The sequence below is a fragment of the Schistocerca nitens genome, chromosome 2, assembly GCF_023898315.1.
Source record: "Schistocerca nitens isolate TAMUIC-IGC-003100 chromosome 2, iqSchNite1.1, whole genome shotgun sequence".
Lineage (NCBI taxonomy): Eukaryota > Metazoa > Arthropoda > Insecta > Orthoptera > Acrididae > Schistocerca > Schistocerca nitens.
Window position 1 is genome coordinate 138,999,835 of NC_064615.1, and position 27,920 is coordinate 139,027,754.

General features: G+C 40.3%; 1 protein-coding gene across 1 annotated transcript in view; it reads right to left on the bottom strand.

Moving 5' to 3' along the window:
- Window positions 1–27,920, bottom strand: part of LOC126235837 (TBC1 domain family member 20) — a 155,167-nt gene that overhangs the window by 77,188 nt on the left and 50,059 nt on the right. Inside the window, exon 6 of the mRNA XM_049944694.1 lies at window positions 23,342–23,558. Within this exon, the coding sequence (XP_049800651.1) occupies window positions 23,342–23,558 (217 nt within the window). The remainder of the gene's footprint in view (window positions 1–23,341; window positions 23,559–27,920) is intronic.

Below are 27,920 nucleotides of genomic sequence, written 5' to 3' on the forward strand. Positions count from 1 at the left end.
GGTAGTCAGCTGTTGGGCTGGGGGCAGGAAGGGTACCAGTCTTTTGGGTCTCTCCTCTGTCTTTATTAGGTCCTTACATTCTCAAATCTTCCTTTTCCTTTCATTCTACACCTATTAGGATACAAATTCCATCCCTCTGTCCCTATGCAATAGTTTCATCACATGAACCTTTCTACATCTACTTCTATGATGGCCTGCCCAGAGACTGCAACACTACTCACATGCTCTTTTCTCCCTTACATTGGTACACGTGTTAGTAGCCACCACATAAAATTGCAAGTCATTCGAGGCAGCAGATGACTTTAGGAAGTAGTTTGAAACAGATGTGGTGAGTGTGGTGTTGAAAATGGAAAAAACCGAGTATTGTGCAGTGATTAAATTCTTCATAAAAGAAGGTTTAACACATACAGTAATTCATTTGCGGCTTGCACATATGTACAGTGGCTCTTCACCTTCAATTTCCACTGTGACAAAATGGGTAGCCAAGTTTAAACATGGCCATGAAAGCATCCAAAACAATACCCACAAAGAACATTCAAAAAGCACACGCACACTAGACATCATCAACAAAGTGCACAACATGATTTTGGAATATCGGCATACAAAGGTGCATTAAATTGCTAATGCTCTATGGATATTAAAGGAATGTGTTAGTCATATCTTGCACCAGAAATTGAACATGAGAAAGCACAAGGTGAGTGCCAGGTGTGCTCACTCCAGATCACAAATATATTTGCTAGACACCTTCCAAAATTAGCTTGTGTTTTAAAAAGAACAGAAGTGACTTTCTTGCACTGATACATTACAGTGCATGAAACATGGATTCGCCACCACACAACTGAGTGCAAACAGCAGTCTATGCAGTGGCTAGAAGGCAGTTCTTCAGCTCTAAAGAAGGGGAAAGACCATGGCGTCATGTTTTGGGATGCAAAAGGGATTTTGTCGATTGACTACTCTGGAAAAGGCAAAACCATAACTGGAGAATACTACTACCAACTCCTAGCAAAACTGGATGCATGCATTTGTGAAAGCAGACTCAGCTTGTAGAATGAAAAAATAATCTTCCATCAGGACAATGCACCTGCCCACAACAGTGCCTTGGTAATGGGGAAATTGAGGGATTTGCACTATGAAGTGCTGGTATATTCACTCTATTTCCCAGATTTGGCTCCCTTGGACTTCCATCTTTGGTCAAAACTGAAGGAAACTGGTCAGGACTATAGATAGGTACTCTGTAACACTTCCGGAGTAACACTACAAAGATGGGATAATGGCATTGGAATACTGCTGGATGATATTAGAGGAGATTATGATGAAAAATAAAACTTCTTTGAATGCATAAATTGTCATTTTCACTACCAGGCCAAGAATTTTTCAGACCACCCTCGTACATCTACATATATGCTCCAAGAGCCACCATAGGGTGATGGTGGAGGGTACCACGTATGACAACTAGTCATTTTCTTTCTTGTTCCATTTGCAAATAGAATGAGAGAAAAACAACTGTATAAATGTCTTTATATGAGCCCTAACTTCTTGCACCTTACATTCTTGGTTCTTATGTGAAATGTAAGTTGGTGGCAGCAGAAATGTTCTACCGGTTCTCTAAATTTCGGCAAAAGTACCTCTTGAAATGAGCATCGTCTTCCCTCCAGGGATTCCCATTTGAGTTCACAAAGCATCTCTGTAATACTTGCAGGTTGATCAAACTTACTGCTAACAAATCTAGCAGGATGCCTCTGAATTGCTTTGAAGGCTTCCTTTAATCTGACCTGGTGGGGAACCCAAACAAACTAACAGTGCTCAAGAATGAATCGCAATAGTGTTCTATATGCCATCTCCTTTATGGACGAGCTACACTTTCCCAATATTCTACCAGTAAAACGAAGTCCAGCATTCATCTTCCCTACTACCAATCTGATAAGCTCCTTTATGGATGCATTACACTTTCCCACAATTCTCTCACTAAAATGAAGTCTAGCATTCACCTCCCCTAATGCCAATCCGATAAACTCATTCCATTTCATATCACCTGGATATTTAATCAATGTAACTGTGTCAAGCAGCACCCAGCTAATGCTGTATTCAAATGTTATAGGACTGTTTTTGCTACTCATTCGCATTAGCCTACAATTTTCCATATTTAGAGCAGGCCGTCGTCCATCACGCCAAGTAGAAAATTTGTCTAAGTCACGTTGTATCTTCCAAAGGCTACTCAATGATGACACCTTCCTGCACACAACAGTGCCATCAGCAAACAGCTGTAAATTATTGATCACCCTGTCCATCACATCATTTATATACATATATAACGAGAATGCTCCTGTCATACTTCCCTGGAGCACTCCTGACGATACCCTTGTCTCTGATGAAAACTCGCCATCAAGGACAATGTACTGGATTTCATTACTTAAAATGTCTCGAGCCACTCACTTATCTGGGAACCTGAACCATATGCTCGGACCTTCATAAACAGTCTACCATGTGACACTGTGTCAACTCTTTCCAGAAATCTGGAATACAGAATCTGCCTGTTGTCTTCCACCTGCAGTTTATAGCGCATCATGTGAGAAGAAGGCAAGCTATGTTCCATATGATCGATGCTTTTTGAACCTGTGCTGATTTGTGGATGGAAACTTTTATGACTCAATGAAATTTATTGTATTCACACACATACTGTGTTAATTCTAAAGCAAACCAATGTTAAGGATGATGATGATGATGATGATGATGATGATGATGATGATGATGATGGGGTCCCATACTCCAAGGAGTGTAGGGGATGATACAGAGGGGCCCAGAAAAGTGTAGACACTCTTTAATATTTAATATCTTTGGAACAAATATGACATCGTTGTAGTTTTGCATAGTAACATTGTCTATTGTTTTCTCAACAAATCTTTGTGTGCATTTCCCACTAGATGACAGTGCAGTACTGAATGCAGAAAGATTGTTGGCTGAGCTACACAGTCATATTGAAGTGGTACTGGAAGTACAAAAACATGATGGAGGCACAGCAATCTTGGCATGCACACTTTCCACTTACTTTCAGAATTGATTGTACACTTGATTGGCTTACCTCGCATCCATGTGTAGCCTGCTTCACAGATTTCTGAGGTGAGCTAGTAAAACGTTGCAACACAGCAGCACTGGAAGCTGGATCTGTTGATGTTTCTGGTTGCTTTCCTTATGCATATCCTGAACAGTACTGTCAGCTTCAAATTCAACCTGAATATGATAAGCTGTTGTAAGTGTTGGTGGCTGAGTTCCATACACATTATACCACTGCTGTTGTACTTCCACCATGTTTTCATACTTCCAATACTACTTCAATAAGGCCTTGTGTTAGTAAAATGACAATCTTACTTCATTCATTGTTGCACTGTCCTCTGCTTGAAAACGGGTCAAGATCTGTTGAGAAAACAACAGGGTATGCTACTGCACAAAACTGCAATTATGTCATTTTATTCCACAGATATTAACTATCAAAGAGTGTCTACATTTTTTCTGGACCCCTCTGTATACAGGATCCACCTGCACTTTTTTCCAGTTGCCTGGGACTTTGCACTGGGTGAGAGTCATAACTGCAAGCTAACTAAGGGGCCAATACAGTAGAGTGCTGTCTGCAAAACCAAATTCGAATTCCATCTGATCCTGGTGACTTTTTGTTTTCGACTATCAGTCGTTTCTCTACAGTACAGATGCCTATTTCTATGACCTCCATGTGGGAGTCTGTATGGCAGTCAACTGACATTATTTTTGTATGATCCTCCTGCATGAATGATTTCTTAAACGTGAAATTTAAAACTTCAGCTATCCTTTTGCTCTCTTCTAACGGCACCCCAGATTGGTCGCCAAGTGACTGTATAGAAGCCTTTAATTCACTTAGTGATTATGTATGAGCAGAATTTTCTTTTGCAAAGATATCACAATGGAAGTTTTATGCTTTGCACACTGATCTCGTTACAGACACACAAATTTCTACTAACTTCTGCCTGTCAAAATTTATGCATTCTTTTTTTAACCAAGAGTGCAACAATGTTTCTTCAGCATTTCCCAAATTTGATTATTAAACCACAGAGTGTCCTTTCCATTTGTAATCCACTTACTTCGCATACACCCTTAAGACCGCGATTTACAATCATTTTAAACATTTACCATAATTCCTCTGTCTGTCATATTAGAAGTAAATGATGTTCATTCATTGTCTAAATCGGATGCTAACAACTGCTTATGTGATTTTTTTAGTATAAATACTTTCCCAGCCTTCTTGATGGATTTATTAACTTCAGAAATCATCATCACTATGACGACATAGTAATCACTAATTCCTGTCTCTATACTGACACTGTTGATAAAGAGTCAGGCCTTTTGTAGTTACAAGGTCTACAATATTTCCATTGTGAGTGGGTTGTCTAATTGTTCAAGGCAGTTTTCAGGAAACATATTCAAAAGTACTTCAACAAGACTGTCTGTTCATACTACCTCCGATTATATACTTGGTAGATTAAAGTAAACTCAAGTAATACTGCAGGATCTGGGTATTTCTGCACTACTGAGCAAGACTTTCCTTGGATGATTCTACACCTGTTATGGAGAAATCAGGTGGCTTGTAAAAACATATGATAAGCAACTTTAATTCACCTAGCCTGCTCCTCTATTCACAGTCAGACTCAAATTCAACCTCAATAGACACAATAGTTTTGTTGACAGCAATGAACAGTCCCGTCCCTATGGTGTGTAATCTGTCTTTCTGATATACATTCCATGCCTCACTAAATGTTTTGAAGGTTTCTGCTTTAGGTTTCTGCTTCAGGTTTCAGCCAGCTCTCAATTCCAAAAATAATTTGAGGTTGATAACTTTCATGGAGGACAGTAATTCAGGTGCTTCAACAATTAACTGTAAAATTTTGACAGCTGAAGTGTACTTTCTATGCGATCTGATTTCACTCTTTGTATACTGACTGGTGAGCCTTCACCAGAGGACCTAAAAAAAATAATAATGGACAAGTACTCCACTACAAAAGTAGCTGCTTCTTTGTTGTAATGCACCACTGGCCTATCAAGGTGAGTCCTGCAACTGTCAGCCCCATAACAGAGGTCCAGAAATCTGCAGCCATCACTATTGCAGAATCAATGGAGCCTTCAGCTGAGACCCTCCACTCAGCTCCAAACCAAAGGGTCCCTATCAACTCAGGGTACGATGCTGCAAATTGTAAGCTCTGTTTGCACCTCATGAGTGAAGCCAGCAGTTTCACTATTTCCACCAGCCAACATAGGAACTGAGGATATCATTAGAAACCAAGTGAAATGTGCCAACATGAGTTTGCCAGGATCCACACTGACTCTTACCTTGAGTGATGTGACTGCATAACAAGCCACCACTCACCTTGCAGTGAGCACAGATACCCTGCATGAGGTATTCTTCCTTATACCCATTCTACACAACTCGTAACAAAAAGACTAGTCCACGGTAGTGCATCTCTAGAAAGTTTCCGACTAATAGTGTAACTTTTAATTGATAATTATATTTGATATACATCAGTACCATAATAATTCGTGGCACCCTGGAAATATTCTAAGTTTGGAGTTGACGTGGCCGCGCTGGGGCTCTCGGCGGGCCGCGGCACGTCAGCAGCCACGTGATGCCAAATGTTAGCCGGGGTCCAGGTAGCATGTGGCTAGGATTCCTTGGTGACGCTGTGTCGATGAAAGAGACTTGTGTGCCGAGAGTGCCAAAGATGGCATTGTGAAACCAGCATGGCAGACATTTCACAGTTTGTATAGGAATTAACAGTAGCCAGGTGAATCAAGATACCTCAAAAAGAAACATGTACATCACCATTATTTACGCGACAATTCTGATGGTGTAATCAGATTTTCAATATCTTTATTAGTTTAAAGTTTAGGATCTGACAAATTATATAAGTAACACCCAGCAACAAATTTCCAAAATCTAAATGGTTCATACGATTTTGTTGACCAACGTGACTTTAGAAAGCTATTAATGTAAACCTAAATTGGTACAAATTACAGACATGTAACTTGAATAGTACACGAGTTATTGGTGGTCGAAATAAGTACTCCACAGTTACACGAAAAAAACTGCAGCAGCATGCTTATAAATATATTTATTTATCTATGTCTTTGTTTGTATCCCATATATAGTATTCACGAAGAAATTGGTCAAATATTTACTGTGTTTTGGAAAGCACAGAGACATTAGGCTACTGGCCTACTTTTGCTTGCTATTCCTTTGATGTATGTTTATTTAATTTGTTTATGTATTTAATAATGTGTGTTAGAGCATGTTTATGGTCCAGCCATAGGAATATTTATTTAATTGCAAGTTATTTAAATGTAAACCCAGTATTTTGTATGTGTTTCATTATGTTTGTGAGTACACTGGCTTGGAGACAGGGCGGGAGCGCTTTAGCTAATCACAGCGATCGTTCCAAAAAGGACGCTTGGAGAGACTGTATGGAAGTGGGGGAGGAGGATTGTTTCCAGAGAGGACACAGGCAGTTCTGAATAGTACAGGACAGGACTTGAGAGGTGCTGGATATGAGGACACGATGGACAAACGGTCGCAGGAAAGACTTGGAGAGCGTGGAGCAGTTGGCGTGCCGTTTCGGCAGATAGAAATACTCCGTAGTGCTGACTTGTGCACTTGTGAGATATCCGTGGCTTCTACAGTGAAGACGTAGTGTGCATTTAGAAGTGAATATCTCGCAAGCTATGTTGTTGTTCATAACTAATTATGTGCAGTAGGAATCTTTTGTTTCCCTGTTACTCAACTTATATATTGTTTAATTGCTGGACCATCAACACCAATAAGTGTTTTTCAGAAATATATCACATTCTCAAAAGTTGATCTACTATCTTACTCATTTAAAGCCATTACGATAGTACCTGCAGATTTTATTTAATTGCAATCTTTCATCTATAAACTTCTACGTTACATTTGCAATTGCTGAGTGATAGGAACCTATGACCATTCGATTCATGTCTATATTCAGGATGGATGTGTGTGCGCGAGCGCGCTCGAGTGTATACCTGTCCTTTTTTCCCCCCAAGGTAAGTCTTTCTGCTCCCGGGATTGGAATGACTCCTTACCCTCTCCCTTAAAACCCACATCCTTTCATCTTTCCCTCTCCTTCCCTCTTTCCTGACGAAGCAACCGTTGGTTGCGTAAGCTTGAATTTTGTGTGTATGTTTGTGTTTGTTTGTGTGTCTATCGACCTACCAGCACTTTCGTTTGGTAAGTCACATCATCTTTGTTTTTAGATATATTTTTCCCACGTGGAATGTTTCCCTCTATTATATTCATATTGTATACTGTAGACTCAGCAGTATTTAGCTTGTATTGCGACAACTACGTATCCCAGCTCCTAGACAACGAAACCAGCCAAAAGTTTTAATATTTCAACTCTGAGTCAGTGGGTACGCAATTGAGGGCCACCACCTCACATCCTTTGATCATTTTATTTGAAAGCCCGCAATTGGGATTCGAACCCAGAATCTCCTGTTTACTAGGTATTTGCATTAACCATTGCAACACATGGACACAATGTCCACTGGAACTGTCTGTACTATCTCAATTCGCCCCTCGGCCAATCCACACTCCCACCCAGCACCACCTATCTGCAGTCCCCATCTGTGTTCTCCAAGCTCACTACTTTGAGATTCCTGTAGGAGCTCTAGCATGATTGTACATTAGCAATAAAGGTGGTGGATTCATAGCACATCGAGGTGACTCATTTATATGAATGCATGTGTCTGTTCTTTTGCATATGTCCCTTTGATTTTTTTCCCTTCCACCTTTAATTTACATAATATGTATCAGAGCTGCAAATTCCATTTCATGTCTGTTCTTTCGGACATGTCTGAAAGAACAGACATAATGCATTCATATAACTGATCCACCTCAACAGACCAAGAATCCACCACCTTATATGTGAATGCACAATTATGCCTGAGCTCCTGCAGGAACCTCAAATAAGCGAGCATAGAGGACAGGAGCAGGGACTGTGGATAGGTGGCCATCGGGGGATTGAATCCCAGTCCAACATGTGCCTTCACTCGGCACTGCTGACTCCGCATAATCCCGATGCAGCTGAAATCATGAGTTCCTTCCTTTTCCTCCCCAAGTGCGTAGAAGAGAGTGCTGCACTGTATGCTACTTCAAGAAGTATCAATAAGTCAAACGTGGTATACTGCAATAATTTCAATATATACTGAATCTTTTTGAAATATCAATTTGTTTAGCTGGTGGAATATCAGTGTCTAAACAGGATGTTAGCCTAGTATAAAGGCACATGCTAATGACTAATTTCTTGTTTGATGTATAGTCAATGTATAACAAATACCAACTGTTAACTCCAAAGTTGTTGGAATACTGATTTAGTAGACATTGTTGTCGAAACAAGATTTAAGAAGACTTTCATTTAGCCGGGAGTTGAAAACTGCTACAGAGCAGAAATGCACGTTATTATTAACACACATATTGACTGAATCCTTATAAAATCGACTCAACAAGTGGCGGCAACAGAATAAACATATAAAAGACATGGAAATGTGCAAGCTTTCAGAGCCAGTGGCTCCTCCTCCTGGTTGGTTGGTTTAAAAGGGGGGGGGGGGGGGGTTGGAAGGGACCAAACTGTAAGGTCATTGGTCCCTTGTTCCCAGTAGAAGCGAAAGAAAAGAAAGGAGATGTACAGCACAATAATAGGAGAAAGGAAGAACCAGAAGAACAACAGAAGGACAACGAACACTACCATGGACAAAACACAAAGAGAAAACCACAGAGATAAGCAAGAAACCAGTAGAAGGGGTAAAAATAAGAGAATAGATGACTGTGGCTGGCCGACCACAAGAATAAAAAGGAAAAGCCAGCCACTCTGTGACACATTAAAACATCCACCCTAAAAGCATTAGAATGGAGAACACAAAGGACTTGCACTAAAACTTATATAGAATGATAAAAACCACCATCACAAATAAAACGTGAAACTAAATTAGCTGATGAGGCATTGTCTGCCAAATTTAATAGAAACGAGTCTGGTAACTGAAGAGTCCATTGCAGGGCAGCCAATGAAGGACAGCTCACCTAGATATGGGCCACTGTCAGCCGGACGCCGCACCGACACTGAGGTGGATTATCATGGCGCAGGAGGTAGCTGTGTGTCACCCAAGTGTGGCCAATGCAGAGCCAGCAGAAAACCACAGAATTCCTGTGAGAGGCCCACATGGAGGACTGCCACACATTCATAGTCTCCTTAATGGCAAGCAGGTTGTGCATGCTGAGGTTATGCCATTTTGTCTCCCAAAGCTGCAAAACCTTGCGGCGTAGTACTGAACACAGGTCAGTTGCAGACAAGTCGATCTCCATAAGCGGTTTCCACGTAGCCTGTTTGGCCAGCCTGTCGGCAAGTTCATTGCCTGGGATTCCGCCGTGACCTGGGGTCGAGACAAACACCACTGAACGACTTGACTGTTCCAGGGCATAGGTGGACTCTCCTGGATGGCCACTATCAAAGGATGATGAGTATAGCACTGCTGTAGGCTGCTGAAGGAGTCAGTACATAGAAGAAACGACTCCCCAGAGCTTGAATGGATGTGCTCAAGAGCACGAGATACAGCCACCAGCTCGGCAGTGAAAACACTGCAGCCATTGGGCAAAGATTGCTGTTCAATATGTCCTCCATGGACATACGTGAAGCCAACATTAGATCAGCCATCGAGCCATCAGTGTAAACCACTTTGTGGTTTCAGTACATGTCAAGAATCGAGAGGAAGTGGCAGTGGAGAGCTGTGGAGTTAATTGAGTCCTTAGGGCCATGTGATAGGTCCAGGCGAAGCTGTGGCTTAGGTGTACACCATGGAGGTGTATGTGAATGGACCTCAAGTATAGGTGGTAAAGGCAAGGACTACAGTTTGGAAAGAAGGGATCCAACATGAACTGCAACTGGAAGCCCTGACCTGGGCCACTGGTACGGGAGATGAACCGCCGTGGGTGGGAAAAGGAGACAGTGATTCGTATACGCAGGAGAACTACGAACGTGTGCAATGTATCTGGCCAGCAGTTGTACACGCCTAACCTGCAATGGAGTGACTCTGGCCTCCACAAGGATACTGGTCACCAGACTTGTCCTAAAAGCTCCTGACGCTAGGCGAACGCCACAGTGGTGCACTTGGTTGAATAAACTCAATGCTGAACCATAAACCAGACTCCCACAATCAAGGTGGGATTGAACAAGGGTTCTGTAGAGCTGCAGTAGGGTACAGCAATATGCACCACAGTTGGTGTTGCTCAGGCAGTGGAGGGCATTGAGGTGCTGCCAGCACATCCGCTTCAGCTGACAAAGATGAGGAAGTCAAGTCAATCGGGCATCGAAAACCAGTCCTAAGAAACGATATGTCTCCACTACAGTGAGTGGATCATCTTTAAGGTAAAGTTCTAGTTCTGGATGAACGCCAGTACTAATGGAGCGGTATGAAATACAGAAGTCGTCTGCATACAGAGAAGGTGAGACGGACGGCCCTACAGCTGCTGCTAGACCATTAATGGCCATTAAAAATAGAGACACACTCAATACAAAGATCTGTGGGACCTCATTCTCCTGGATATGGTGGGAACTAGGAGAGGCACCAACTTGGACATGGAAAGTATGAAGCAACATGAAATACTGGATAAAAATTTGGAGCAGGCCTCAGAGACCCTACTCGTATAATGTGGCAAGGATATGATGTCACCAGGTGGTGTCATACACTTTTTGTAAATCAAAAAAGATGGCAACCAGGTGTTGGCATCAGGAAAAGGCTGTTCAGATGGCAGACTCGAAGGACACAACATTATCAGTGATAGAGAGACCATGGTGGAAGCCGTCCTGACATGGAGCCCGTAGGCCACGTGACTCTGACCCAACCCAACCACCAGCACACCATACATTCTTGCAGCTTACAAAGAATATTGGTGAGGCTGATGGGCCGATAGCTATCCACATCGAGCAGGTTTTTACTGGGTTTTAGCACTGGAATGATGATGCTCTCCTGCCACTGTAATGGAAAGACACCACCACACCAGATCTGGTTGAAGATGATGAGGAAATGTTGCTTATAGTCAGGTGAGAGACGTTTAATCATCAGCCTGTGGATCCGATCCGGCCCAGGAGCGGTGTGGGGTCAATGTGCAAGGGCACTGTTTGAGAGTGCGAAAGGCTGGGGGGTAATTCTCCAGTGCAGAGGCTCAAGCATAGTGCTCAGCAAAGTGCTCGGCAATCGCGTTTGTGTCAGTAGATAACACACAATTCATGTTAACACTGGGTACACCTATTGGGGTCTCATACCTGAAAATGCATTTCATCTTTGCCCAAAGTTGGGAAGGTGACGAACGGCACCCAATGGTCGAGACATATCTCTCCCAACACTCCATCGTTTGGTAAGTTGGTGAACGCGAGCATGGAGGCATTTAAAGGCTATGGGGGTGCTCCAGGGAAGGGTGCTGCTTGTGCCGCTGTAGAGATCGCTGACACTCCTTAATTGCTTCAGTGCCTTCCGGCAACCACCAAGGGACTGCCTTACGCCGGGAGCACCCTAAAGAGCGAGGGATTGAGCTTTCTGCAGCAGAAACAATTGTTTTAGTCACCTGCTCAACCATCACATCGATGTTACCATGTTTGGGAGATTCAACGGTGACAGTAGAGGTGAAAGTTTGCCAGTCCACCTTTTTTAAAGCCCATCTGGGCAGGCATCAGTGGGCTTGACACCAGGGCAGTGACAGGAAGATGGGAAGTGGTCACTTCCACACAGGTCGTCATATGCTCTCCAGTGGGAGAAGTCCTGGGCTGCAGATTGATAAATCAATGGCCGAGTAACTACCATGAGCCACACTGAAATGTGTGGTGGCCCCAGTATTTAAGAGGCAGAGGTCAAACTGAGACAATAAAGTTTCGACATCTCTGCCTCGGCCAGTAAGCATGGTGCCACAACACAAAGGGTTACGGGCATTAAAATTTCCCAAAAGTAGGAAAGGTTTAGGGAACTGATCAATGAGCACAGTTAATACATTCAGGGAAACTGCACCATCTGGAGGAAGATATACATTGCAGACAGTTATTTCCTGTGTTGTCCTTATTCTGACAGCCACAGCTTCAAGAGGGATTTTAAGGGGCACAATTTCACTACAGACTGAGTTTAGGACATAAATGCAAACTCCACTTGACACCCGATTATAGTCGCTATGGTTACTGTAGCACCCCTTATAGCCACAGACGGCAGGGGTTTGCATTGCCAGGAACCAGCTTTCCTGGATGGCAACACAGAAAGCGGGTGTAAAGCTTAACAGTTGCCATAGCTCCTTAGCCAGGCGGTGGAAAAAACCACTGTAATTCCACTGGAGGGTGACATCATCGTGAGACTGGAAAGGCATGGAACATTCAATGAGGCAGTTTATGCCTCATGGTCACCTGCTGCCACCGACTTTTTGTCTGAGCAGTCTATATCCACTGTGTCTATTATCTTTCCCACTAGCAGGAACCTGGGAAGGGAGTGACCCAAGCAACCCCCTCCTAGCCAGAGGAGCCGAATACAACTTACACTTCTCCGGCTCAGAAGTGGGGAGTGATATCCCCCGTTGTTAGGGGGGTATTGCTCCTGAAGTAGGTAGTGCAGAGCAACAGGGACGGAAGTGCTTCCCACCGTGAAGGGGCTGGTATAGTCTTCTGGTTCTGAGAGGTGACAGGAATGAAAAAAACTGATGGGGCGACAACTGTTCTCATAGCAGCTGCATAAGAGGAGGTAATAGCCACAGCAACGTGAATTATGTTCTCCGCACTTGACACAGACGGGAGGCGGAACACACGGAGTACTGGGATGTGATGGACATCCACAATCTCGACATGTGACACTGGAAGTACAGCGGGAAGACATATGGCTGAACTTCCACCACTTAAAGCACTGCATTGGGTGAGGGATATATGGCTTGACGTCACAGCAGTAGACCATCACCTTGACCTTCTCAGGCAATGTGTCACCTGTGAAGGCCTAGATGAAGGCATCGGTTGCAAACTGATTGTCCCTCAGACGCCGATGGATGAGCCAGACGAAATAAACATCTCGTCACTCTAAATTGGTGCGCAGCTCGTCGTGAGACTGCAAAAGAAGGTCCCTGTGGAATATAATAACCTGGACCACATTTAAGCTCTTATGGGGCATGATGGTAACAGAAACGCCCCCAACTTGTCACAAGTGAGTAATGCCCATGACTGGGCAGACGATGCTGTTTTTATCAAGACTGACCCAGAGCGCCTTTTGGACAAGCCCTCTACCTCCCCAAACTTGTCCTCCAAATGTTCCACAAAAAACTGAGGCTTCATTTACATGAAAGATTCCCCATCAACTCTCGTACATACGAGGTACCAGTGTGAATAAGCTTCACTGCCATCCTTAGCCTGGCATTCCTCCCAGGGTGTGGCCATGGAGGGGAACGATTTAGGATCACACTTCCTTGCTATGTGGTCAGGCGGCTACAACCAACAGGGTACATGGCGGCCCCACCACAATGGACTGGCTACCATGCTGGAGATGAGGTGCAAAGAATTCCATGGTCCTTGTCGGTGCAGAAAACGACACTGCATAGTGGGTGGAGGATAATGCACCAAAAGCTATTCTAGGTGTGGTGGGCAAACTGTCACACAGAATGGATCTCATTTCAGGGTATGATTTGATTTTAGCAAGTCATAGCCTTGTCAAAGTAGCTGATTAATCCATTCAAGATCAGGATAGTACTGAATTAGAAGTGGTATACTCCTAAGTTGCTTTATTGAGGCATCAACAGTACCAGGATTGGATGCGATAGTCTGGAAAACTGCTTTTGAACTACGCTGGTGGGGTAATTAATTAAAGTGATGACTGAGGTAACAATGGTTGTGTATTGCTGTAAGGATTCTGTATGGGAGGGAATGTCTGACGTGGAAAGGTTGAAAGTTGTCAAAATGTAGTCACATAGATGTAGATGTATTTTACAAGTCTCATGTATGGGAGGTATTTCTTTCAGCAAGTACTCAGACTGGTGAGTCTGCAAGAATTGGAAACACAGTCGTTCATTAAATAGATTGTCTATCATCTTTGTTATCAAAGACAGCATACCACGTATTTACTGAAGTAATGTTGAAAGAAATTTTATATCTTTGCATGAGAGATGCACAGACAAAATTTGATTCATCAATAAATACAATCTGTGGAATCAAATTGCTACCAGCAATAGCTCTCTCACAGAATGCCTTCATGAAGGCATTTTTCTCAAGGCGCTGCATCCCTTGTTGACAACTGTGATACGAGCCCTGCTCATATATAATATGCGGTCCTCTTAGGTAGGATGTCCAGGTCCACCTCTGGAATTACTTCTTAAGCTACTTTTAATTGCTCAAAAATGTTATCTATAGACTGTATATCTTCATACGTTTCCCATTTCACAAACATGACCACTGAGAAGAGAAACATGTACCACATCCACAAACCTCGTAATGTTGTTCAGTAGGGTAGTTCTCTTAATTCAAAACACCTTCATAAGTATTCACGATTTCCCACTGCAGAGACCATAATAAATATACATGTCTGCAATCTCTGTAAACTTAAGCATTTGGGATTTTTCAACTCTGAACACAAACTAGTAAAATGCTCTTAATTTTTCTCACTCAGGTAATCCAGAAAGCTAAGCATTGTTACTCCACCTCAATGTACAAATGGTGTGTGCAGAGCGATGAATGCATTAATGTGGCTGACAAGGCAAAACATTATAGCTGAAACTGTTGAAAATATGGGATACTGATTAAGATTTTGGCTGTTCAATACCATGGACCCTTTGTGTTCACCTTTTTTTTAAATTACCCATTCCTTCTATGACATTTATGAGAAAGAATTAACCGTCGGAATTCTGCCATGTATTAACAGACCCCAATACAGTTTGTTCTTCTTCCTGAACTGATTCAAAGAGTAAATCATAATTTTATTATATTGCTTATAATTAGCTACATGAGCTTTTCCTGTTACACATAATTTTTCTCTTTTTCTCCTTTTATCCAACATTTCTTTCTTATGTGGTCAAGAAAAAACAACATATGGGACACTATCCCTCTATCTGTTCTTCTGGGAAAGTAGTTACGTCCCAATACAAAATTTTACTGTAACATTTACAATTATTATGAAAAAACTAAATTCATTTTGCCAAGGAAAATACAAAATATATTAGTCAAGAACTTGTTTACACAAGGAACTTGCAGCTGAATATGAACACTAAAGTTGCAGTTTAGCATTTAAAATATAAATATCATCCAGTACAATGAATATAGTCACGAAGACAATGGAATGGTTTAGCAACTACATATCCAGAAGATGATCTGGTATAGATCTCTCTTTTTTTCTTAAAGCTTAATTGAGAATTTTTATATGCTCAAGAATCAGAAAAAAAACCACGATAAGCATGAGTAATATCAATACACGAAAATCACAACTCCTGTTCTTAGAAGCTAACAACTAATAACAATCTCCCCCATGCATTTTGTTCTTGTTTTTCTTGTTCTTGTTGTGTTTGTCAGTTTGTAGACTGGTTTGATGCAGCTTTTCATAACATTATATCCTGTGCAAGCCATTTCATCTCCGAACAATTACTGAAACCTACATCCAACTGAACCTGCTTACTATATTTCTTGGGCTCACCCTACAATTTTTACATCCCCCCCCTCCCCCCACAACATTCCCAATATCTACCACCAATATCAAACTGACAATTCCTTGAGGCCTCCAAATGTGTTATATGAACTGATCCCTTCTTTTAGTCCAGTTGTACCATAGATTTCTTTTCTCCCAAGCCTGATTCAGTACCTGCTCGTTAGTTACATGATCTACCCATCTACAGCACCACATTTTAGAAGCTTATATCCTCTTCTTTCTTGAATGGCTTTTTGTCCACATTTCACTTCTGTGCAAGGCTTCACTCTAGACAAAAACCTTCAGAAAAGGCTTCCTAACACTTAGCTTTACATTTCATGTTAACAGATCCCTCTTTTTCAGAACTGCCTTCCTTACTAGAGCCAGCCTGCATTTTATAGTCTCTCTGCTTCAGCCATTGTGGTTATTTTGCTGCCCAAATGGCAAAACTTGTCTACTACTTTTAGTATCCTGTTTCCTTATATACTTTCCTCAGCATTGTCTGATTTGACTTCATTCCCCTACCCTTTGACATTCATCTTTTAACTTTTTTTCTCTGTTCCCAGTCCTTTCTGCCTCCAACAGAATTAAAGTGTCTTCAGCAAACATCAATGTTTTTATTTCTTCTCCCTGAACTTTTATTCCTTCTCATCATTGTTCTCTGGTTTCCTTTATCACATTCTCAAAGCACAGACTGAATAACAAAGGAGACAGGCTATGACTGGTATGTAGTTACCTGCCTGCTAATCTTTAGTCTGCACTTAATGTCTTAAGTCCCACAAATACAATGAGCAAATACTGGTGACAAACATACTTATTACTGACATCTTACACTGAATTGTTACACAAATGTTAACCATAGTGCAGGCTAAGTATGAATTTTACTGTGAAAACTTGATACACGATGTTGCCACAAAGCTTTCTGATTCCAGACTTTCACAGATAAGTTAGTATTATAATGATTAGAAACAGACAGACTTTACTACATGATCTTACGCGATTGCTTGCCTGTCACCAATGAAGATTTTGGAATGTCGTTGGCCTTATAAAGACTGACATATGAACATTTTTGTACTTAGGAAACTTCATAATGGTTTGAAAAGCTGATGGGTTAGATTATACTGACTGGAATGGATTACATGGTTCAACAGTAACTTAGTTTACAGAATATATAGTTAGTAAGACGAGCACAAAATTTTACAGAACTATTTACAGTGTCAATGTTGGAAATTAACAATTTACAAGTACAACTGCCACCCTGAAAATCATAATAAATAAAACAAATTCTTAATTAATGATAGGTGTCATTCAGTCCCAGAAAATTTGAGTAATAAGCTTATAGTGGCAGAAGCTGGAACTTAACAAGAAAAATGGCTAAATTTGAAATAGAAATTTTTGGTGTGTGTGAACTTTAATACTAATTATCTGGTAAGATAACAAATTTTAGATAAATTGAAACATTTTACTCTAAATGTTTGGATGCCAGTCTTTCTAATGACTAGTGTCATTATATCTAAAACTATCTATTAGCTCAGTCCAAATTAGCATTATCAACTATAGTAATAATTTCAACTAGCAATTACTTTTAATTAAGAGGGTTTCCCATAAAATTATACATGCTGCATATTGAAAACTGTAGTCTGAATAATAAACCTACTATAAAGCATAGTCTAATTAGTTTTGAAAGATTCTGACATACTGTATGAGCATAAACAGACAACTAGATGAAAGTTGAAAAATGAGTAGAGGAAAAAAAAAACTCATGTTTACAGGAATGCAGTCATAGTTGATGGGTTGGTTCCTGCTTGTTATGTTATACTGTTTCAATCCCTTCTCAATTACTGCTTCCCTTTCACGTCCTTTGACTAACGTAACTGCAGTCTTGTTTCTGTACAGACTTCAACATTTTGCTCCACGTGTTTTATTACTGCTATCTTCAGAATTTCAAACAGTGTATTCCAATCTAAATTGCCAAAAGGTGCCTCTGCTATAAACATAGGTTTGTCTTTCTTTCAGTCATAGGGTCAGCACAGCTTCTCGAGTCTTACATTTCTCCAAAAACTAATCTGACTCTCCCTGAGGTCGGCTTCCAGCGGATTCTCCAGACTTCTATAAATAATTCAAGTTGGTGTTACACAATCATGACTTATTAACTGATAGTTTGGTAAAATCCACACCTATCAGCACCTGCTTTCTTTGGAACTGGAATTATTACAATCGTTTTGAAGTCTGCAGGTATTTCGTCCACCTCAAGTATCTTATATACCAGGTGGAATAGTTTTGTCATGGCTGGCTCTCCCAAGGAACTCAATAATACTGAGGAAATGTTGTCTACTCCAGGGGCTTTGTTTCAACATAGATCTTTCAGTGCTCTATTAAATCATCTTTGCAGTATGATATCTACAATTTTATCTTCACCTACTACTTCTTTTCTTTCTATAATATTGTGTTGAAGTTTGTTCCCCTTATGTAGACCTACATATATTCCTTCCACCTTTAAGATTTCTTTTCTTTTAGTACTGGCTTTCCAGCTGAGCTCTTGATATTCACAAGGTGCTTCTTTTTTCTCAAAAGTCTCTTAAATCTTCCTATAGCAGCATCTATCTTTCCTCTACATATCCATGGCTCTACAGCCATTCCTGTTTAGCCATTTCACACTTCCTGCCAATTTCATGTCTAGTTATCTGCATTCCTTTTTGCCAGTGTCATTTGCTGCATTTTTATATTTTCTCCATTTGTCAATTAAATTCAGTATTTTCCAATTTATCCAACATTTTCTATCAGGCTTTGTCTTTTTACCTACACGATCCTCTGCTACCCTCATTATTTCATCTGTCAATGTGAATCATTCATCTCCTTTCCTTATTTCAGGAAGACATTGCCTACTGCTCCTTCTCAAACTCTCAATGATCTCTGGTTCTTTCAACTTATCCAGATCTCATCTTCTTGGTTTTTTTTTTTTTTTTTTTTTTTTTGTGTGCAGTTTCTTAAGTTTCATCACACAGTTCATAACAAATAAATTATGACCGTAGTCCACATCTGCCTCTGGAAATGTCTTACAGTTTAAAATGGTTTCATATTTCTGCCTTACCATTATATAATCGATTCAAAACTCTTCAATTGTCTCTGTCTTTCACACATACAGCCTTCTTATATGATTCTTAAATCAAGTGTTACCAATGATTAAACAATGCTATGTGCAAAATTGTACCAGGTGGGTTCCTCTTTCATTCCTTTCTACCAGTTCACCTTCTCCTACCACATTTCCTCCTCTTCCTTCTCCTACTAACAAATTCCAGATCCCCACCACAATTACATTTTCTTCTCCCTCAACCTCATGGGAAATTTCTTTTACCTCATTCTACATTTTTTCAATGTCTTCATCATCTGCAGAGATAGTTGGCATATAAACCTGTCCTACTGTGTCGAGCGATGGCTTTATGTCTGGCTTGGCTATGATAATACGTTCACTATGCTCATCATAGTGTCTTTCTCTCATTTCTCTTTTCTTGTTCATTATTTTACTCCTGCTTTACCCTTATTTGTTTATGTATTTATAACTCTGTATCCACATGATAATTCTGTTCCATCCAGGCACCGCACTTTGCTAAGTCCCACGAATCTAACTTCAAAATATTCACTTCCCTTTTTAAATTCTTTAACATCTCTGTTAAGTGATCTAATATTCCATGCTCTGATGTCTAGAATGCAGCTCCCTCCCATCCCCTCCAATGATGACATCCTCCCAAGTAGTCCTGTCTGAAAAACTTGAATGGACTACTATTTTACCTCTAGAATATTTTAACTATGAAGATGCCATCATCATTTAGCCATGTGGAAGAGCTGCAGCCCACCAGAAAAATAACAGCTATAGTTTTTTCTTGCTTTCAGTTATTTGCAGTATTAGCACAGCAATGTCATGTTCATTAACATTAAAAGGTCAGCTCAATAGACCCAAAATCTTACTGTTGCCTCTGCAACTACAGAAAGGCTACCACCCTCTTCAGGAACCACATGTTTGTGTGGCCTTTCCACAGATAGCCTTCCAGTACAGTTGCACCAACTGTACAGGCACCTGTATCAATGAAGCACTCAAGCCACCACAAATTGACAAGGTCCACAGTCAGCCTCTGCAATTGTCTAGTTATAATAGATTGATACATATAATCTGCCACATAATAAAAATGTTAGGTCACTCTCCTTGAAGAAGGCTTTGGCCCCGCAAGCTAATGTGTAAGTGTCTGTAACTCTTCATCTTTACAGTGAGCTGCAACCAATATTTTCTTTATATTGTGGATATTCAAACTTGGAATTTCCATTGATAGCTTAATTTTGCAAGGCAAGGGCAACAGTCTCGATGAATGACTGATCTGGCCTTGTAACAATAACCAAAACGGCCTTGCTGTGCTGGTACTGCGAACGGCTGAAAGCAAGGGGAAACTACGGCCATAATTTTTCCTGAGGGCATGCAGCTTTACTGTATGATTAAATGATGATGGCGTCCTTTTGGGTAAAATATTCCGGAGGTAAAATAGTCCCCCATTCGGATCTCCTGGCGGGGACTACTCAGGAGGACGTCATTATTAGGAGAAAGAAAACTGGCGTTCTACGGATCGAAGCGTGGAATGTCAGATCCCTTAATCAGGCAGGTAGGTTAGAAAATTTAAAAAGGGAAATGGATAGGTTAAAGTTAGATATAGTGGGAATTAGTGAAGTTTGGTGGCAGGAGGAACAAGACTTCTGGTCAGGTGACTACAGGGTTATAAACACAAAGTCAAATAGGGGTAATGCAGGAGTAGGTTTAATAACGAATAGGAAAACAGGAACGTGGATAAGCTACTACAAACAGCTTAGTGAACACATTATTGTGGCCAAGATAGATACGAAGCCCACACCTACTACAGTAGTACAAGTTCATATGCCAACTAGCTCTGCAGATGACGAAGAAATTGAAGAAATGTATGATGAAATAAAAGAAATTATTCAGATAGTGAAGGGAGACGAAAATTTAATAGTCATGGGTGACTGGAATTCGAGTGTAGGAAAAGGGAGAGAAGGAAACGTAGTAGGTGAATATGGATTGGGGCTAAGAAATGAAAGAGGAAGCCGCCTGGTAGAATTTTGCACAGAGCACAACATAATCATAGCTAACACTTGGTTTAAGAATCATGATAGAAGGTTGTATACATGGAAGAACCCTGGAGATACTAAAAGGTATCAGATCGATTATATAATGGTAAGACAGAGATTTAGGAACCAGGTTTTAAATTGTAAGACATTTCCAGGGGCAGATGTGGACTCTGACCACAATCTGTTGGTTATGACCTGTAGATTAAAACTGAAGAAACTGCAAAAAGGTGGGAATTTAAGGAGATGGGACCTGGATAAACTGAAAGAACCAGAGGTTGTACAGAGTTTCAGGGAGAGCATAAGGGAACAATTGACAGGAATGGGGGAAAGAAATACAGTAGAAGAAGAATTGATAGCTTTGAGGGATGAAGTAGTGAAGGCGGGAGAGGATCAAGTAGGTAAAAAGACAAGGGCTAGTAGAAATCCTTGGGTAACAGAAGAAATATTGAATTTAATTGATGAAAGGAGAAAATATAAAAATGCAGTAAATGAAGCAGGCAAAAAGGAATACAAATGTCTCAAAAATGAGATCGACAGGAAGTGCAAAACGGCTAAGCAGGGATGGCTAGAGGACAAATGTAAGGATCTAGAGGCTTATCTCACTAGGGGTAAGATAGATACAGCCTACAGGAAAATTAGAGAGACCTTTGGAGATAAGAGAACCACTTGTATGAACATCAAGAGCTCAGATGGAAACCCAATTCTAAGCAAAGAAGGGAAAGCAGAAAGGTGGAAGGAGTATATAGAGGGCCTATACAAGGGTGATGTACTTGAGGACAATATTATGGAAATGGAAGAGGATGTAGATGAAGATGAAATGGGAGATACGATACTGCGTGAAGAGTTTGACAGAGCACTGAAAGACCTGAGTCGAAACAAGGCCCCCGGAGTAGACAACATTCCATTGGAACTACTGATGGCCTTGGGAGAGCCAGTCCTGACAAAACTCTACCATCTGGTGAGCAAGATGTACGAAACAGGCGAAATACCCTCAGACTTCAGGAAGAATATAATAATTCCAATCCCAAAGAAAGCAGGTGTTGACAGATGTGAGAATTACCGAACAATCAGTTTAATAAGCCACAGCTGCAAAATACTAACGCGAATTCTTTACAGACGAATGGAAAAACTAGTAGAAGCCGACCTTGGGGAAGATCAGTTTGGATTCCGTAGAAATACTGGAACACGTGAGGCAATACCGACCTTACGACTTATCTTAGAAGAAAGATTAAGGAAAGGCAAACCTACGTTTCTAGCATTTGTTGACTTAGAGAAAGCTTTTGACAATGTTGACTGGAATACTCTCTTTCAAATTCTAAATGTGGCAGGGGTAAAATACAGGGAGCAAAAGGCTATTTACAATTTGTACAGAAACCAGATGGCAGTTATAAGAGTCGATGGACATGAAAGGGAAGCAGTGGTTGGGAAGGGAGTAAGACAGAGTTGTAGCCTCTCCCCGATATTATTCAATCTGAATACTGAGCAAGCAGTAAAGGAAACAAAAGAAAAATTTGGAGTACGTATTAAAATCGAGTATAGATTTAAGCGTCAGGAAGTCATTTCTGAAAGTATTTGTATGGAGTGTAGCCATGTATGGAAGTGAAACATGGACGGTAAATAGTTTGGACAAGATGAGAATAGAAGCTACAGAAGAATGCTGAAGATTAGATGGGTAGATCACATAACTAATGAGGAAGTATTGAATAGGATTGGGGAGAAGAGGAGTTTGTGGCACAACTTGACAAGAAGAAGGGACTGGTTGGTAGGACATGTTTTGAGGCATCAAGGGATCACCAATTTAGTATTGAAGGGCAGCGTGGAGGGTAAGAATCGTAGGGGGAGACCAAGAGATGAATACACTAAGCAGATTCAGAAGGATGTAGGTTGCAGTAGGTACTGGGAGATGAAGAAGCTTGCACAGGATAGAGTAGCATGGAGAGCTGCATCAAACCAGTCTCAGGACTGAAGACCACAACAACAACAACAACAACAACAACAACAACAACAACAGGTTAATTTTTTCTATCATTGGCAGCAGTATTAATTTTATCTAGGCCTTATCATGAATTTTTGCAGAATACCTTCTACTATTGTTTGGCAAAGTTTTCTTAATTTTGCAAACGTTTGGAACTTGCCTCTGCAACAATTTTCTACAAATGGAACTCAGTTTTAATACTAACAGTGTTTAAGCACATCTTACAGACAATGTACGTTAATGGAGAGAAAATACTTAATATTTTAGTCAGATTTAATCAGTCAACTAAGAAAAGAACAAAGGATATGGTAACATTTTTCCTGCAGCTAATATTAATTGCAAAATAAGTTTTAAGTGACTCATTTCAGTGTATTACTTAGAGCAGTCTGAACAAGGATGAAGAGCAAATTATCTTCTATTAATCCCTTTTATATTATGTTAGAATTATTGCTTAAGGAAATGAAGAATAAATATTTACACATTCAATTTGGAATACATAATTTTGCCTTGAAAGACATGATAGCATACCTGTGACAAAAGTGAGTGGATACTGGGCATGTCACAGTCCACTGCAAATATCTCATCTTGCCGATATACTACAATCTCTGCTGCCAGATATAATGGTGTTAGTGGTGGTGATGCGAGGAAGAAATCATACAGCCGAACCACATCTTGATATTTATTTAAATTGTGGCCATACCAAGTTAGAAACCAAGGCAAGCAAAACATTGTTCCTACTTCTGACCTGAAAATAGTAAGTGAACTATAATTCAGCACTGCTCTTCTGCGTAACAATGTCACAGTCATACAAATCAGGTAATCTGAAGCAGTGTCATCTTGAAGCAATGTTTTAATGCACTTCCTACTCATCACGTTCAGGCAAAGTTCATGCTAAAGAGAAAGAGAAGGAAACATTCACACATTGCTTGAAGAGGACACTGCCATTGAGCTGGTAACTTGAGAAGATCTCAATCAACAGAGTTCACCAAGAAAGCTTGCATTCTCAAATATTACAATGGTTGACCCACTGCCCTTTTTATTCCTTATTTCTCTTTTCTTCAGTACACAAAACTTCAAACCAGTATACCAAATGCTGGTCCTGTTGAGGGGACAATTTTATCTTCTTTGATATTAAATATGTAAATAGGCAACAAGACGACATTATAACATCCGCCAGAAAGTTCCGTATCAACATCACAAAATGCTGCAGTAGCCAATATTTTCTTGCATCGTCAAACTGTGGTGAACTGTACCTGGTAGTAAAACTTTTAATTTACTTCAATGAGTAAAAACTGTTACTAATCAAACTAGAGACCATTTACTGATAAACATTTTTCCAAGTCAGATATGAAGTCGCAAGTAAATTCAAGCTCTGTAATGAAGAAATTCAATGGTGTTTTCTGGAAGCTGCTTTGCTGGTGAGTCATGTTTCCACAAAAACCTGCACCTGCTAATGATGTGTTAAGTGATTAGTGACACATTGGAGGAGGAGGAGATTAATGTTAATCATCATATCAACAATGTGGTCATTAGAAACTGAGCACAAGCTCAGATTAGATAAGGAAAAAGAAATCAGCCGTGCCCTTTCAAAGGAACCATCCCGGCATTTGCATGAAGTGATCTAGACAAATCATGGAAAACTTAAAACTGAATGGCCTGACATGGGTTTGAACCCTCATCCTCCCGAATGCCACCTTGCTCTGTGTGACATATCAAATCAGCATGGTGGATGTTAATTTGTCTTACATAAAGATTATTTTAATGTCTTGGGATGAATATTTTGAAATCATGTGGTGAGACATCCCAGTATTTCCCTGCATCATTCTGAACTTTATTTTAATTGGGCAAAGTATTAAATCTGAATATTAAAATGATATTTAACACTAATTTAAAAATAAAAAAAATGTGATTTGTGTCATAAAAAGTCCATAACAAAAGAGAGACTAAGGGTCATGACTGTATTTTATTGCAGTTTACTGTCACTCATTTTCACAGTGATTACCCCTTCATTGAGAAAATTAGTGTGACAGCAGACTGTAATGACAGATGTAATAATTCATTTCTTGAGTGTTTCTTCTCCTTGAAATAATGTCAAGCTTTCAACAACAGATTCACTTCCCTGACACAAAAACTGTATAAAATATTTTGTTTGGTTAGTGAGTTACCTGTTTATTCATTCCCAGACCATCCATACAAATATTCTAAACGCAAAAGTGACTCTGTCTGTTATGCTTTCGTGACAAAACTGCTGACCTGATTTTGATAAAATTTGGTATTAAGATAGCTTGAACACTGATGAAGAACACAGGTGAACTTAAAAAGTGTGTAGTATAACATTCATTGATTTGTAAACTATAATACAAAATATGGAACAATAATTACTCTTTGAAAAAGCTATTAACTCTTTGACTTTTGAATTTTATCTATTTTTGAAAACACTTTTATTGTTTGATATGTTCTACACCATACAATTCAAAGTAATAAATACAATATCTATACAAACTTTTATGTATTTAATCTATACTCCCATACCAATATCAATCACAAATCCATGACATTTTAACCACTGAGCATCACACATCTCACATAACTTCTTTGTTGTGCTCTATTTTGCAAGAACAGTTAGTGGTCATGTGATCAGGAATGCTGTTTAATGACCACTGGTTCCCCGTTGCAGTTCACAACACTTTCTTTTTTTGCTCATGTCGGGATGTGTGCGTTGTCCTCATCAACATTTTATCATCATCAATGTGCAAGTCACCGCACTGGCATAAAAAAAAAGAAGACATGCACCAAGCAACCAGGGTTTCCCAACCAATAAAGGGACACAGACACATTTCATTTCATTTCATTTCACTTTACTGATATGCGAGCCATGGGTAACAGCTAGAACACAATACTTTTACAATCCTCAGCATGTTTAATCCATGACGATCCATACTTCCATACTAATATTATAAATGCGAAAGTAACTCTGTCTCTTATTTTTCATGACTACACAGATATCCATGAAATTTGGTATGCGACAGCTTGAACCCTGAGGAAGAAGAAAGACTACTTTATGAAGTGTGCATTACAAGATATTTATTGATTTGAAGAATATTAAGCAAATTAAGGAAAAGTATTTACTCATTGAGAAAGCTATTTACTCTTTCACTTTTGAAATTATCATACTTGTGAAAACACTTTTTGGTTGATACGTCGATGTAATATTATTCAACACAATCAGCACAATGCTTATTCAAATCCCAACATGTGTAATCCACACTTCCATATTAATGCTAGTATTATTAATTGGGAAAGTATCTCACCCTGTTAAGTTTTCATGATTCTACCATTGAACCGATACCTATGATATTTGCTATGAAGAAAGCTTGAATGCCAAGGAAGAGCAATGGCTACTTAAAAATCTTTTCGAGTGTTATTAACATTTTTAAATATTGTATATGTGACTAGGATGGAGACGACGCTGACGCAAGTGTCTATAGCTTATTCCATAACAGTGCTAATCCAATGTTATGGTGTGTGATTTATGATATTGAGTTCTACATCTACATCTACATTTATACTCCGCAAGCCACCCAACGGTGTGTGGCAGAGGGCACTTTATGTGCCACGGTCATTACCTCCCTTTTCTGTTCCAGTTGCATATGGTTCGCGGGAAGAACGACTGTCTGAAAGCCTCCGTACGCGCTTGAATCTCTCTAATTTTACATTCTTGATCTCCTCAGGAGGTATAAGTAGGGGGAAGCAATATATTCGATACCTCATCCAGAAACGCACCCTCTTTAAACCTGGCGAGCAAGCTACACCGCGATGCAGAGCGTCTCTCTTGCAGAGTCTGCCACTTGAGTTTGCTAAACATCTCCGTAACGCTATCACGGTTACCATATAACCCTGTGACGAAACGCGCCGCTCTTCTTTGGATCTTCTCTACCTCCTCCGTCAACCCGATCTGGTACGGATCCCACACTGATGAGCAATACTCAAGTATAGGTCGAACGAGTGTTTTGTAAGCCACCTCCTTTGTTGATGGACTACATTTTCTAAGCACTCTCCCAATGAATCTCAACCTGGTACCCACCTTACCAACAATTAATTTTATATGATCATTCCACTTCAAATCGTTCCGCACGCATACTCCCAGATATTTTACAGAAGTAACTGCTACCAGTGTTTGTTCCGCTATCATATAATCATACTATAAAGGATCCTTCTTTCTATGTATTTGCAATATATTACATTTGTCTATGTTAAGGGTCAGTTGCCACTCCCTGCACCAAGCGCCTATCCGCTTGCATTTCGCTACAATTTTCTAATGCTGCAACTTCTCTGTATACTACAGCATCATCCGCGAAAAGCCGCATGGAACTTCCGACACTATCTACTAGGTCATTTATATATATTGTGAAAAGCAATGGTCCCATAACACTCCCCTGTGGCACGCCAGAGGTTACTTTAACGTCTGTAGACGTCTCCCCATTGATAACAACATGCTGTGTTCTGTTTGCTAAAAACTCTTCAATCCAGCCACACAGCTGGTCTGATATTCCGTAGGCTCTTACTTTGTTTATCAGGCGACAGTGCGGAACTGTATCGAACGCCTTCCGGAAGTCAAGGAAAATAGCATCTACCTGGGAGCCTGTATCTAATATTTTCTGGGTCTCATTAACAAATAAAACGAGTTGGGTCTCTCACGATCGCTGTTTCCAGAATCCATGTTGATTCCTACAGAGTAGATTCTGGGTTTCCAAAAACGACATGATACGCGAGCAAAAAACATGTTCTATAATTCTACAACAGATCGACGTCAGAGAGATAGGTCTATAGTTTTGCGCATCTGCTCGACGACCCTTCTTGAAGACTGGGACTACCTGTGCTCTTTTCCAATCATTTGGAACCTTCCGCTCCTCTAGAGACTTGTGGTACACGGCTTTTAGAAGGGGGGCAAGTTCTTTTGCGTACTCTGTGTAGAATCGAATTGGTATCCCGTCAGGTCCAGTGGACTTGACTCTGTTGAGTGATTCCAGTTGCTTTTCTATTCCTTGGACACTTATTTCGATGTCAGCCATTTTTTCCAGAATGAGATTTTCACTCTGCAGCGGAG